This window comes from Macrobrachium nipponense, chromosome 18, assembly GCF_015104395.2.
Source record: "Macrobrachium nipponense isolate FS-2020 chromosome 18, ASM1510439v2, whole genome shotgun sequence".
NCBI lineage: Eukaryota > Metazoa > Arthropoda > Malacostraca > Decapoda > Palaemonidae > Macrobrachium > Macrobrachium nipponense.
Genome location: NC_087211.1, coordinates 35,680,745 through 35,694,733, shown reverse-complemented (window position 1 = coordinate 35,694,733; position 13,989 = coordinate 35,680,745). Strand labels below are relative to the sequence as shown.

The following is a 13,989-nucleotide window of genomic DNA, read 5'->3' as shown; positions in this document are numbered from 1 at the left end:
ATCAGCTAAAATATTCCCCTTCGGTTAACATTATGATAATATAATAATTCCCAGGTAGAGGGAATTGAATATTTAAGGGACATTTTTGTAGCATTATTAATGCCTGTATATAATCACGGTGATGTGTTATTCTTTTATATATATATATATATATATATATATATATATATATATATATATTATTATATTATATATATATATATATATATATATATATAGGAAGGATATATGTCGGAACAATAGATTAGAAAAGACCGAAACATTTTGTAGCTTAATGCCCGTATATGAATCACGGTGATGTGTTAAAAATGGATAACCTCCAGTAAAAAGGGATAACTAAAACAAAATGGTACCAGATCACGCAAACAATTCCTCAGATGATTTGATTCAGTGAGACTATTACGTTATGTATATGTTTACCCAAGTCCAGCAAATTGTTTGTAAAATGTTCGCCGACATTAAGAGAACCCCGTCAGGTGGTAGAGCCGTCAATGCACCTAAAGCGGTGCACTGTAGGCATTACCTAAGGTTCTCTGCAGCGTCCCTTCGGCCCCTAGCTACGGCCCCTTTCACTCCTTTTACTATACCTCCATTCATATTCTCTTTCTTCCACTCTCTCCCTAACAATTGTTTCATAGTGCAACTGCGAGGTCTTCCTACTTTTACACAGCTCAAACCTTTACTTTCAGCACTGACTGACCTCATAAATCCCAGCGCGTGGCCTATGTCCACAATCTTATAATCCAATCCAACCCATAGACAGTAAGAGGTTACCACTCATGTTTCGAAATTGCCCTTATTTTCTATTTTAGAGAGTTGAGGTGAATATAGAATTTAGCCCAAAGGCCAACCACTGGGACCTATGAGGTTATTCAGCGTTGAAATGGAAATTGACAATAAAAAGTTTGAAAGGTGTAACAGGAGGAAACCCTCGCAGTTGCACTATAAATGAAGTGTTAGGAGAGGCCGGAAATTAAGATGAAGAAAGAGAATATGAAAGGAGGTACAGTAAAAGTAATGAAAGGGGTGACAGCTAGGGGCCGAAGGCACGCTGCAAAGAACCTTAAGTAATGCCTACAGTGCACCACATGAGGTCCACTGACAGCACTACCCCACTGCGGGATCTTATCTCAGAGAGAAATTACTGAGTTGGGACCACATCGGTTTTCACATACTACTTTCGCGCCTTCATTTATCTTTAAAATGCACAAATAAATTAAATACATAAATAAGGGAATTGTGAGATAAATGGAATGTAGGAATGTTTCTTATGGGAAAAACGTCAGTTTAATGACGTAAGTACCAATATCGATGTAGTGTCCGTGAAATTATGTTGACTTAATCGGAGTTAACTGAAATTCTAGTGCTATCCTGATTTTGAAGTGATTACATTTGTCTTGCGATGTAATACAATGATTATGATGACAAATTTGTTATTATTTCAGTAGATGAAACCTATTCACTTGGAACAAGCACACCAAAGGAGCCATTGACTTAAAATTCAAGCTTCAAAAGAATGATGGTTTCAACCTCCCACAGCAGACCCCACACTGGAGCAGTAACTGATCATGATACAGCGCCAGTGATTTCTCATTGCCTGGGGGGAGATTCGAACCCGCGACATCTGAGTGGCATGCCACGACACCAATCAGCAGACCAGCTAATAAATAATACAGGGTGTCCATAAAGTCTCAGTACCATTACAAGTATTTATTGTTTAGAATGGTACTGGGACTTTATGGACACCCTGTATTATGAAGAAATTTAAAACAATCCTAGGCCATAGATTGATTTAGGAACTTAGTTTTGATCCTGACGTTCATACTAAAACCTGAGAATATTTAATATTCATAATGAATATATTTAGTATTAATACCTGAGGTGTTCTAATTCCATGCAGGAGTGGCAAAAACAATTAAGGGTTTGGTTCAGGCCGAGTTCATTATGACACTTTTCACAGCGCTGGTGGCTTTCCAGTTCTCGTCTTATAATGAACCTGCAATTAGAAGATTATTTATTAGTATCAGTTTCCATACCTAAGAATTTGGTTTTAACTTTTTTAATCTCCTTTTACCAGGAAGACCACAAATTAAATTTTTTTTCAATAAAAAAATTAGAATATTATTTATTAGTATCAGTTTCTATATCTACGAAGAACATGGTTTTAACTTTTTTAATTTTCCTTTACCAGGAGGAACACAAATTAATCTTTTTATAATAAAAAAATTTGAAAATTATTTATTATTATCAGTTTCCTTATCTAAGAAGAATATGGTTTTAACTTTTTTAATCTTCCTTTACCAAGGAAGACCACAAATTAAAATTTTTTTAAATAAAAAAATTTGAAAATGTTTATTAGTATCAGTTTCCATATCTATGAAGAATATGCTTTTAGCTTTTTTATCTTTGTTTATGAAGACCACAAATTTTTTTTACACTTTATAATATTATATATATATATATATATATATATATATATATATATATATATATATATATATATATATATATATATATATATATATATATATACATATATATATATAATCTATATATATATATATATCATATACTATATATATATATATATATATATATATATATATATATATATATATATATCACACATATCCACAGGTGTTAAAAATAAGAGACAGGGGGGTGTAGGTCCTGACAGGTTTCGGCTTTATTTTCAAGCCATTGACAAAGGACTGATACATAGTATTAGAATTCACGAGTATATATACTACAAAGACAGTACTGACGAACATACACACACCGTTTGAGACTGCAGATCCACCCACAGGCAGGTGTCAAGGTAGGAGTGGCTTTCAAAAATCATTAGGCTAAAATTTACAATAAATTCTCAAGGGGTACTTGTACCGCTTAGGGTACAAGTCCACACCTGACAGGTGTCAGGGAGGCGGGGTTGAACATCTCATACCACTACTGCCCCTTTACTGTGTTTACATATAATAATCCTATTTTTCATATATCTCTACAGCCTACCTTAAAATTTAAACAGTTTACAAATTTCTTTTGATATTAAAGGATCAAGTTTATACATTCCTTGGCTGATGTTCATATTATTGTTGTAACTTTCTTTTATAAAACTATATTCAATGATATTCCTTTCCAATGCATTATTAGAACACACAGCTTTTTTTGCCCCTTCCCATTTAATAGCATGATTGTTCTCACTAAACATGTACAAATATACCACTATTTTCCCTGTGCATATCTCACACATTGTTTATGTTGTTCTATTCTTTTTTCCAGTGCTTTCCCCGTTTGACCAATGTAAAAGTTGTCACAAGACTTACACGGGATTTTATATACACATCCTTTAGCATTGTCGGGGGAGTTCTTAACAAGTACCTGTTTCATTGTTTTATTGTTTTTAAAAACTACATTGACACCAAAATTCTTCAGGAGATGCGAGACATCTTTCATATTACTATTATAAGTTAGTACAAGCAAATTTTTGTTGTTGTAAGGTTCTTTTTGATTTTGATACATGGTCTTTTTTGCCGCTTTTAATGCATTGTTTGGTACATTATCTGGATATTTCAGTTTCTTGCCTGTATTCTGAATCTAATCTATCTCCTCATCTATATATTCTGGGCTACATTCCCGTAGTGCTCTTAAAAACATGGAAGCAAACACTGATCTTTTAACCTTATTGTTTTGTCCAGAATAGAAATGTACATAGGAAGAAAAATTAGTAGGTTTTCTGTAAACACTATACTTAAACCCACTACTATTTCTCCGTATGAGGACATCCATAAAGGCATTCATCTTTTTCTATTTCCATAGTAAATTTAATTGATGGTACTAATTGATTTAACCTGGCAAAAAAGTTATTTACATCTTCATTCCCTGGCCATACACAAATTATGTCGTCAACATATCTAAACTAAGGTACATTGCGTGGAATTATATTATTTAAAATTTTCTTTTCAAAAAATTCCATATATAAATTACTTAGCACTGGGGACAGAGGGTTTCCCATTGCCATTCCAAAATTTTATGAGAGCAATCATGCTATTAACTGGGAAGGGGCAAAAAAGCTGGTGTGTTCTAATAATGCATTGGAAAGGAATATCATTGAATCTAGTTTTATAAAAGAAAGTTACAACAATAATATGAACATCAGCCAAGGAATGTATAAACTTGATCCTTTTAATATCAAAAGAAATTTGTAAACTATTTAAATTTTAAGGTAGGCTGTAGAGATATATGAAAAATAGGATTATTATATTTGTAAACACAGTAAAAGGGGGTCAAGTAGTGGTAATGGGATGTTCAACCCCGCCTCCCTGACACCTGTCAGGTGTGGACTTGTACCCTAAGCGGTAGTATCCCTTGAGAATTTATTGTAAATTTTAGCCTAATGATTTTTGAAAGCCACTCCTACCTTGACACCTGCCTGTGGGTGGATCTGCAGTCTCAAACGGTTGTGTGTATGTTCGTCAGTACTGTCTTTGTAGTATATATACTCGTGAATTCTAATACTATTAAAAGAGCGCCACCTTCGTTTCCAGCAAGAATTCGGCTGGAATGTCTATCAAGAGTAAGTAGATTTAATTAAACGAAGTATTCTGAATATCTGTTGCTATGTATCTCTCTATTTCTCTCTTTCTGTCTCTATCTCTCTCTCTCAGGGTTTATCAACCTCGCCTCACCAGCTAGAGACCAGAGATCGATCCCAGCGTGGGTGACGCGAATTGGTGGTTGGAACAACACACGGCAGACTGGAGATGCCATGGGTTAACAGCGTCATCCCCAAACGACTTCCTTGGAGCAAGAAGCTCTACGGTCTACGCCATTTGGAGCCACCACTCCAAGGAATAGACACACACACACACACACACAATATACACTAAATATATATATATATATATATATATATATATATATATATATATATATATTATATATTGCTACTTTCAAAATGCATGTTTTCCCCTCTTTGAAATGTCATGTAGATTGTGCAACATTTTTTCAGATTCCTAGATAGCTTAGAATAGGATGTTTTAAAATGTGTGTTCAGATTTCGCATTAACGTCTTGTAAAGAAAATATATATAACGTAAAGAGAGAGATCCTTGTCTTTTCAAAGCTGCAAATGTTTAACTTTTATGTCAGCACTTTGAAATTAGAGTCTGCGAGATCCGTTTGCGTCCCTGCTCTGTCAGCGCGTTGATAATGAGCTCGACTCTTTTACGTGGTCATCAAAAACATGTCATCTTAATTATCGTTTACCCTCCGTTTCAATCGGGTACGTACTGTTGAGCAGTCTTGTCTTGTACGTGTATGTATTTGCCGAGTACCACGTGCATGTTAATCATTTCTTATGTAAGATTGCGTCAGATTTCAGAACTTTCGAGGAAGCTTTCGTACCCAGAACGTATTTGTCATCTGCTAGCCCAATTTCCGCAAGGAAGAGTTTTCATTCGATCTTAAGACCTCGAGGCAGTTAGATCTCTCTCTCTCTCTCTCGCTCACTCTCTCTCTCACTCGACATCGAGATTAAATTAACGTAACGTAAATTTGGTCACTCATATTGTGAGAATTGTATATTTGATATTTCTTAGAATTTATTTAGTTTATTTAATTTCTTTTGTGGAATCTGAACAAACATTTCGTAACGGCGCCTTGTTTTTTTGTGAAAGTGTAATTTACAAGAGAAGAAAAGAAGTTGGTATACCAAAAAACCGGTAAAGTTGTGTTATATTTTTATTAGTTGCAACTAATAATTGTTAGGAACAGTGAATAACTAATAATGGATAGGGAGTGTGTTTAATTAATAATTGATAGGAACTGTTGTCTGTTACGAAGGTTTGGTAAAAACTGTTGGTTACAGTGTTATGAAAAAGATTTACACTTTTACACATTGCTGATATTTTTTGTGTTTGTGTCTGTTCCATTGTTTGTGCACTTATTCATTTTCTTATTGAAGTGTGTCTTTTTGTTTTATATTTTCATTTGCATTCACAATTTAATTGACTTAGTTATTTTCATTGCTTTATCACTGCACATTTAATTAAATTTAACACTTGTGAATGATTTGCATTACTTAGAATTCTTTTCAAGTTTTATTGTTGTTTAGCACTTGTGAATTAATTTCAAATTTTCAATATTGCCTAAACACTTTTGAATTTTGATTGAATTAATTTTCTTGATTTTTGTGATAAATTAATTTTGATTTAATTTTACTTAATTTGATTCAAGAATTAATTAAACTTTACTTGTTTTTCAAGTAACAGTAATTTTCCCTGATATTGTGAATTTCACTTATAAATTTTGAATTTAATAATAAAAATTTTTGTATTTAAAATTTATATTAAGTGTTTTCTTTATCTTACACCAGTATAAATATATATAATTATGATTATATTCATGTTAGGTAGAAACATAGAGTGGTAATTGATTTGCTTTCCTTCAATTTAATTGAAGTGACTTAGAACCAGGGAAAGTACTAGACTCCTGAAATCATGGGAAATACTTAGTTTTGAAAGTTGTTGATGGAGTGATGCCCTTTGATTAATTTAATTACTTACAAGATTACCTCACACCTGTTTTGATGAACTTAGTCTGATTTTCTGCAATACTGGTAAGTGTTAAGGGATCACTGTTGCCTTTAGTGTATTCAGTCGTTTAAAACGTGTTATGAGGGTTCAGGTGTTTGGCTTTTGGTGAGGTAATAATTGATGCAAGGTAACCATATCTTGGCACTTAGTACCTATTGTTTAATGGTTGCCCAGAGACCCGGGAAAGCAGATTTCATTATCACTCTAGTATATACTGGTGGTGTTAGGAATATATTTGGTTAGGAGAGTGACCATATAATTTTGTTTTGCATTTATTGTATTGAATTGTAAATTGATAACTTAGAGGAAAATGGCTCAGTTCAATGTTCAGGAATTTTTAGCAGCTCCTTCCGTCCAAGTTCTGTCTGAAACCACTCTGTCTAGAGCACAGTGGAGCGCTTTAGCAGAGGCATGTGGTGGTTATGTGTCTACTAGTATGGTAGAAAGGGCACAAATAAGATGTATTGCTATGGAATCATTGATAAACTCTGGTAGTATAACTGATGAAGATGAGTTAGAATTGGCTCAAGAGTTGTTGAATGTAGCACGTGCTGATCTCATAAATAAGCAAGCAGAAAAAGAAAGAGAAAAGTGATGCAGAGTTAGAGCTTAGACGCATTGAAGCAGAAGAGAATTTGATTAAGCTAAAAATTGCTTGCTGAAAGAGCAGAGAATGCAAGCTGAAAGAGAGAGAATGCAAGCTGAAAGAGAAAGAATAGACAGGAAAAACAAGAAAGAAGAGAAAGAGAAGAAGAAAAAGCAGCAGAAGAGGAAACAAAGAGAAAGAATACAAGAGGAAAAAGAGAAATCGCAAGACATGAAAGGGAAAATGGAATTAATAAGAGCTAGATCCACATTACCTGTAACACCGTCTAACCCTAACCAAGGTAATCAAGACCCTGTATTTGATGTAGTGAGAGTACAGAAGTTAATCCCTAAGTTACTGAAGAAGCTCCAGATGAGTTTTTTGATCACTTTGAGAAAGTGGCTTCAGGTATGGGATGGCCAGAGGATAAATGGTCAGTTTTGCTACAAAGTGTCTTGATTGGTAAAGGGAGAAGTGCTTATCTAGCCTTAACAGCTGATCAGTGTAAAGACTACAAGGTACTTAAACACAGTGTGCTACAAGTTTACCAGATGACCCCAGAGTACTACAATGAGAGATTCAGAAATTTAAGAAAAGATGAGAAGGGAACCAATTCTTAGATTATGCTTACAAAGTGAGAAGGTGTTTCAAACGTTGGGTAGAAGCTGCTAAAGTTAAAACTTTTGATGAGTTTAGAAGAGTTACTTGTTCTTGAACAGTATCTTAAGGGGAATTCCTGAACATATAAGAGCCTATTTAAGAGAGAGAGAAGTGAAGAAACTTGACAAAGCTGCTACACTTAGTGAAGATTACAATATAATCAGTAGCAAACGTAATTACAATGTCAAGTACCAGAGTCAACAACGCCCAGGTTTTAAGTCTTTTCCAAATAACAGGAACAAATTTAATGGGAAAACCTTCAAGTGATACTACTAAGAGTACACAAGGTAATACAGCTCAGCAAATTAATGTGAAATCCTCATCCAGTTTTTCAAGACAGTTACAGAAACCTAATGTTGTCTGTTTCAAGTGGTGAAGAGTAGGACACTACAGTCAAGAGTGTTACCGGAATCAACAGCAGTCAAAACCAGTTTAGTCAAGTTGTGAAACAAACTACGAAGAGCAGTGTGGGAAAGAATCAGACTCCAGAGAAGAATGAAACTAAACAAGCTGAATGTTTAGCAAACCAGTGGAAATGTTACCTCAAGCAGTGAGTGGTTAAGCAGTGTGGAGGCTTTTAAGCCATATATCTATGAGGGTATGCGGTCAACTCAAGAAGGAAGTATGCAGGTACCAGTCAAGATATTACGTGATACAGGGAGTAACCATAGTGTGGTAGTACGTGGTTTCTCACCCTCAGTTGGAGAAGAGTCTCACAGGAGATTCAGTTATTTTGAAGGGTATAGGAGGAGAGGAAGTAACTCTATATGCCGCTTACACCTGTCATGTGAATTGGTGACAGGGAATGTTGATTTTGCTGTAAAGGACTCACTGGCTGTGGAAGTATACATGTTCTGTTGGGAATGAAGTTGGTGGTGTGCCATTTATTCCTTGTCCTGTAGGGTTACAGACAAACCATTGAGGGATTAGTCCTACAGAAGAGTTGGAGAAGAATACCCCACCTGTTTCCTAGTTGTGTAACTACCAGAAGTATGAAGAGGACTACGACTGTAAGTGAAGAAACTGAGGATTTACAACACCCAAGAAGGATCAAGTGAAGGATCTTTGTGCTTAGAAGAATTATTCCAGGGAAGTGAAGTTTCCCATAGTGCTGACCAAGAAGAAGATTTCCCAAGAGATGAAGAAGACGACGACGAAGAAGAAGAACCTGATGTTCCTGAAGAGACTCCGAGTAGTCAAAGTGTTGCTGAAGACAGTAGTGACTACAGTAGCTGTTAGCGTTAGCAGATATTGAGAATTCAACCTTTGAAGTTGGTCAAGTGACAAGAGAGAAGCTGATGGACTTGCAGAAGAGGATGCAACAAACTCCTACCTGTTACTATCTGAAGGAGGTTTAACTGATGAGGAAGTAATCGACCTACAGATATCCAGGAGATGCTGAATGGGGTCGAATATCATCAAATTTGATTCCATATCCATTGAGAAAAGCAAGTGATTGCAGTAGCTCATGAGTCCTGGACATAGGGAATCAGGAAGACTGGTGGAGAAGTCATGAAATATTTTTTCTGGCCTGGACTTCACGAGATGTTAGCAGGTTTTGTCGTGAGTGTCATACCTGCCAGATAGCTGGAAAACCGAATGAAACCATCAAGAAAGCCCCCCTACAACCTCATAGAAGTTAGAGGAGAACCCTTTTAGCAAAGTGATTATAGACATGGTTGACCATTGCCGAAGACAAAGAAGGAAATGAGATTTGTTGACATATGTGTCCAGTGACAAGGTATCCAGAAGCAATCCCTGTTAGAAACATATCTGCAAAGATAGTTGCTGAAAAACTTGTGGAGTCTCAAAGTTTTGGTATACCAGAAATAGTACAAAGTGACAGAGGAACAAAACTTTACTTCAAAGTTATTCCAGGATGTGATGAATTTGTTAGGAGTGAAACAACAGTTATCCACTGCCTATCATCCAGAAACTCAAGGTGCCTTGGAAAGGTTCCACCAGACATTGAAAAGTATGCTGACAAAGTATTGTTCTGAGTCAGGAGAGAATGGTATGATTGGTTTACCATTAATGTGTTTGAAGTTAGGAATGCTTATCAAGAAAGTATGGGATGTTCACCTAATTGAGATGATTTTTGGAAGAGAAGTGAGAGGACCGTTGAAGATTCTTGCAGAAAATTGGGAAGAAAATCAAGAGGAAAGCCAAGCAGAGTATGTAAAGAACTTAAGGAAGAGGTTGAAAGAGAGATTAGAAAATTCTCTTTAGAAAACTTGAAAATGAGTCAGAGAAATGAAAAGGAGATTTGATGCTAAGGCTAAGCTAAGAAGTTTTAGTGTTGGTCAAACAAGTGTTAGTGTTCTTACCTGTCAAGAGATTTCCCTCACTAATAAATTTCAAGGTCCTTACAAGATAATTCAGAAGTTAAGTGATAGAACTTATGTGATTGAAACACCAGAAAGAAGAAGACAAAGGAAGATACATGTGAACCTCTTGAAACCTTATTTCTCAGAAACTAAAACTGAAACTGTGTCAGTAACCCAGACAACTTTATCTACAGAAGACGATGATGGCTACGAATTGGGAGCTGCAAGCAAGATGAATAATTCTTCAATTTTGGAAAATTTGGAGGATAAACTGAAACATCTGAGTGTTGAACAAGGTGAAGACTTAAGTGGACGTAATTAGAAGTTTTCCAGAAATTTTTTCAGATGTGCCTAGACGTACTGATCTGACCAAGCATGAAATCAAGATTCAAGAAGATGGAAAACCTTTCAGCAAAGAGCCTATCGCTTATCACCGTATCATCGAGATGTTTTGAAGAAAGAAGTTGAGTATTTTGCTGCAACATGGATTAGCAGAACCCAGTTCAAGTCACTTCAGTTCTCATGTGTGTTAGTGAAGAAACCAGATGTTCCTTTTAGGATGTGTACTGATTATAGGAAGCTGAATTCTATCAGGGTGGGCTGATAATTATCCTTGCCTCTTATAGATCAGTTACTTGATAATATTGGGCAAGCCAAGTTTGTTTCCAAGATAGACTTGTTGAAAGGATATTATCAAATTCCCTTAGATGAGAATGCGAAGCTGCTGTCAGCTTTTATTACTCCTTTTGGACTATATCAGTATACTGTTCTGCCGTTTGGTCTGATGAATGCACCCGCAACATTTCAACGAGTGATGGATCAACTGTTAGGATCAATAGAAGGAGTAGGTGTATACCTAGATGACATCGTGATTTACTCTACAACAAAGTGGGAAGAACATCTGAAGATTCTGAAGAAAGTTTTCAAGAAACTACAAGAAGCAGGATTAACAGTCAAACCTAGAGAAGAGTGAGTTTGGAAAGGCAACTGTACAGTATCTTGGGTTTGAGTTGGGAAGGTCCTTCTTGCTCCCAGGTAAATGCTAATGTAGAAGGTATCCGTAAGGCTACCCCACCTACTACCAGGAAAAACAGCTACAGAGATTTTTGGGGATGGCTGGTCTATCGTCGTTTTTGCCCAAATTTCTCAGCCGTAGTAGCTCCCTTGACAGACTTGACTAGTCCCAAAGCTAAGTTTATTTGGACTCCAGAGTGTCAAGAAATCCTTTGAGAAGGTAAAAGCCATTTTAACTTCAAGGACCAGTACTTCAAGCTCCAGACTTCGACAAGAAATTTGTGATACAAGTTGATGCGTCAGACTGTGGTGTTGGGAGCTGTTCTACTTCAAGAAGATGAAAATAATATCTACCATCCTGTATGCTTCATGTCTACAAAATTGAAAAAACATCAGAAAGTATATTCGACAATTGAGAAGGAAACTTTAGCCTTAATCACCGCATTGAAAAAATTTGAAGTGTATGTGAATAGACCTAGGAATGAAGAAATTGTAGTGTTTTCTGATCACAATCCACTGTCATTTATCCAGAAAATGAAAAAACCATAATCAAAGACTGACCAGGTGTCTTTGTGCCTGCAACAGATAACTTAAGAGTGCAGCACATTAGTGGCAAAAAACAACTGGTAGTTGCTGATTATTTATCTCGTTGCGAATCGTTGGATTCAACACCGTGATAAAAATCTTCTGGGGGGAGGTATATTATATATTGCTACTTTCAAATGCATCTTTTCCCTCTTTGAAATGTCATGTAGATTGTGCAACATTTTTTCAGATTCCTAGATAGCTTAGAATAGGATGTTTTAAAATGTGTGTTCAGATTTCGCATTAACGTCTTGTAAAAGAAAATATATATAACGTAAAGAGAGAGATCCTTGTCTTTTCAAAGCTGCAAATGGTTTTAACTTTTATGTCAGCACTTTGAAATTAGAGTCTGCGAGATCCGTTTGCTTCCCTGCTCTGTCGCGCGTTTGATAATGAGCTCGACTCTTTTTACGTGGTCATCAAAAACATGTCAATCTTAATTATCGTTTACCCTCCGTTTCAATCGGGTACGTATCTGTTGAGCAGTCTTGTCTTGTACGTGTATGTATTTGCCGAGTACCACGTGCATGTTACTCATTTCTTTATGTAAGATTGCGTCAGATTTCAGAACTTTCGAGAAGCTTTCGTACCCAGAACGTATTTGTCATCTGCCTAGCCCAATTTCCCGCAAGGAAGAGTTTTCATTCGATTTCTTAAGACCTCGAGGCAGTTAGATCTCTCTCTCTCTCTCTCGCTCACTCTCTCTCTCACTCGACATCGAGATTAAATTAACGTAACGTAAATTTGGTCACTCATATTGTGAGAATTGTATATTTGATATTTCTTAGAATTTATTTAGTTTATTTAATTTCTTTTGTGGAATCTGAACAAACATTTCGTAACGGCGCCTTGTTTTTTTGTGAAAGTGTAATTTACAAGAGAAGAAAAGAAGTTGGTATACCAAAAAAGGTAAAGTGTGTTATATTTTTATTAGTTGCAACTAATAATTGTTAGGAACAGTGAATAACTAATAATGGATAGGGAGTGTGTTTAATTAATAATTGATAGGAACTGTTTGTCTGTTACGAAGGTTTGGTAAAAACTGTTGGTTACAGTGTTTTATGAAAAAGATTTACACTTTTACACATTGCTGATATTTTTTGTGTTTGTGTCTGTTCCATTGTTTGTGCACTTATTCATTTTCTTATTGAAGTGTGTCTTTTTGTTTTATATTTTCATTTGCATTCACAATTTAATTGACTTAGTTATTTTCATTGCTTTATCACTGCACATTTAATTAAAAAAATTTAACACTTGTGAATTGATTTGCATTTACTTAGAATTCTTTTCAAGTTTTATTGTTGTTTAGCACTTGTGAATTAATTCAAATTTTCAATTATTGCCTAACACTTTTGAATTTTGATTGAATTAATTTTCTTGAATTTGTGATAAATAATTTTGATTTAATTTTACTTAATTTGATTCAAGAATTAATTAAACTTTACTTTGTTTTGCAAGTAACAGTAATTTTCCCTGATATTGTGAATTTCACTATAAATTTGAATTTAATAATAAAATTTTGATTTAAAATTTAAAAATTTTTATAAGTGTTTCTTATCTTACACCAGTATTAAATATATATAATTATGATTATATTCATGTTAGGTAGAAACATAGAGTGGTAATTGATTTGCTTTCCTTCAATTTAATTGAAGTGACTTAGAACCAGGGAAGTACTTAGACTTCTGAAATCAGGGAAATACTTAGAGTTTTGAAAGTTGTTGATGGAGTGATGCCCTTTGATTAATTTAATTACTTACAAGATTACCTCACACCTGTTTTGATGAACTTAGTCGATTTTCTGCAATACTGGTAAGTGTTAAGGGATCACTGTTGCCTTTAGTGTATTCAGTCGTTTAAACGTGTTATGAGGGTTCAGGTGTTTGGCTTTTGGTGAGGTAATAATTGATGCAAGGTAACCAAGATACTTGGCACTTAGTACCTGATTGTTTAATGGTGCCCAGAGACCCGGGAAAGCAGTATTCATTATCACTCTAGTATATTACTGGTGGTGTTAGGAATATATTTGGTTAGGAGAGTGACCATATAATTTTGTTTTTGCATTTATTGTATTGAATTGTAATTGATAACTTAGAGGAAAATGGCTCAGTTCAATGTTCAGGAATTTTTAGCACTCCTTCCGTCCAAGTTCTGTCTGAAACCACTCTGTCTAGAGCACAGTGGAGCGCTTTAGCAGAGGCATGTGGTGGTTATGTGTCTACTAG

At 35.2% G+C, this 13,989-nt stretch overlaps 1 protein-coding gene across 1 annotated transcript in view; it reads left to right on the top strand.

The window, feature by feature from the left end:
* LOC135196550 (uncharacterized) overlaps nucleotides 1-13,989 on the top strand; it is a 110,890-nt gene that overhangs the window by 16,074 nt on the left and 80,827 nt on the right. Inside the window, 1 exon segment of the mRNA XM_064223398.1 lies at nucleotides 8,917-9,072. Coding sequence (XP_064079468.1) covers nucleotides 8,917-9,072 — 156 coding nt within the window.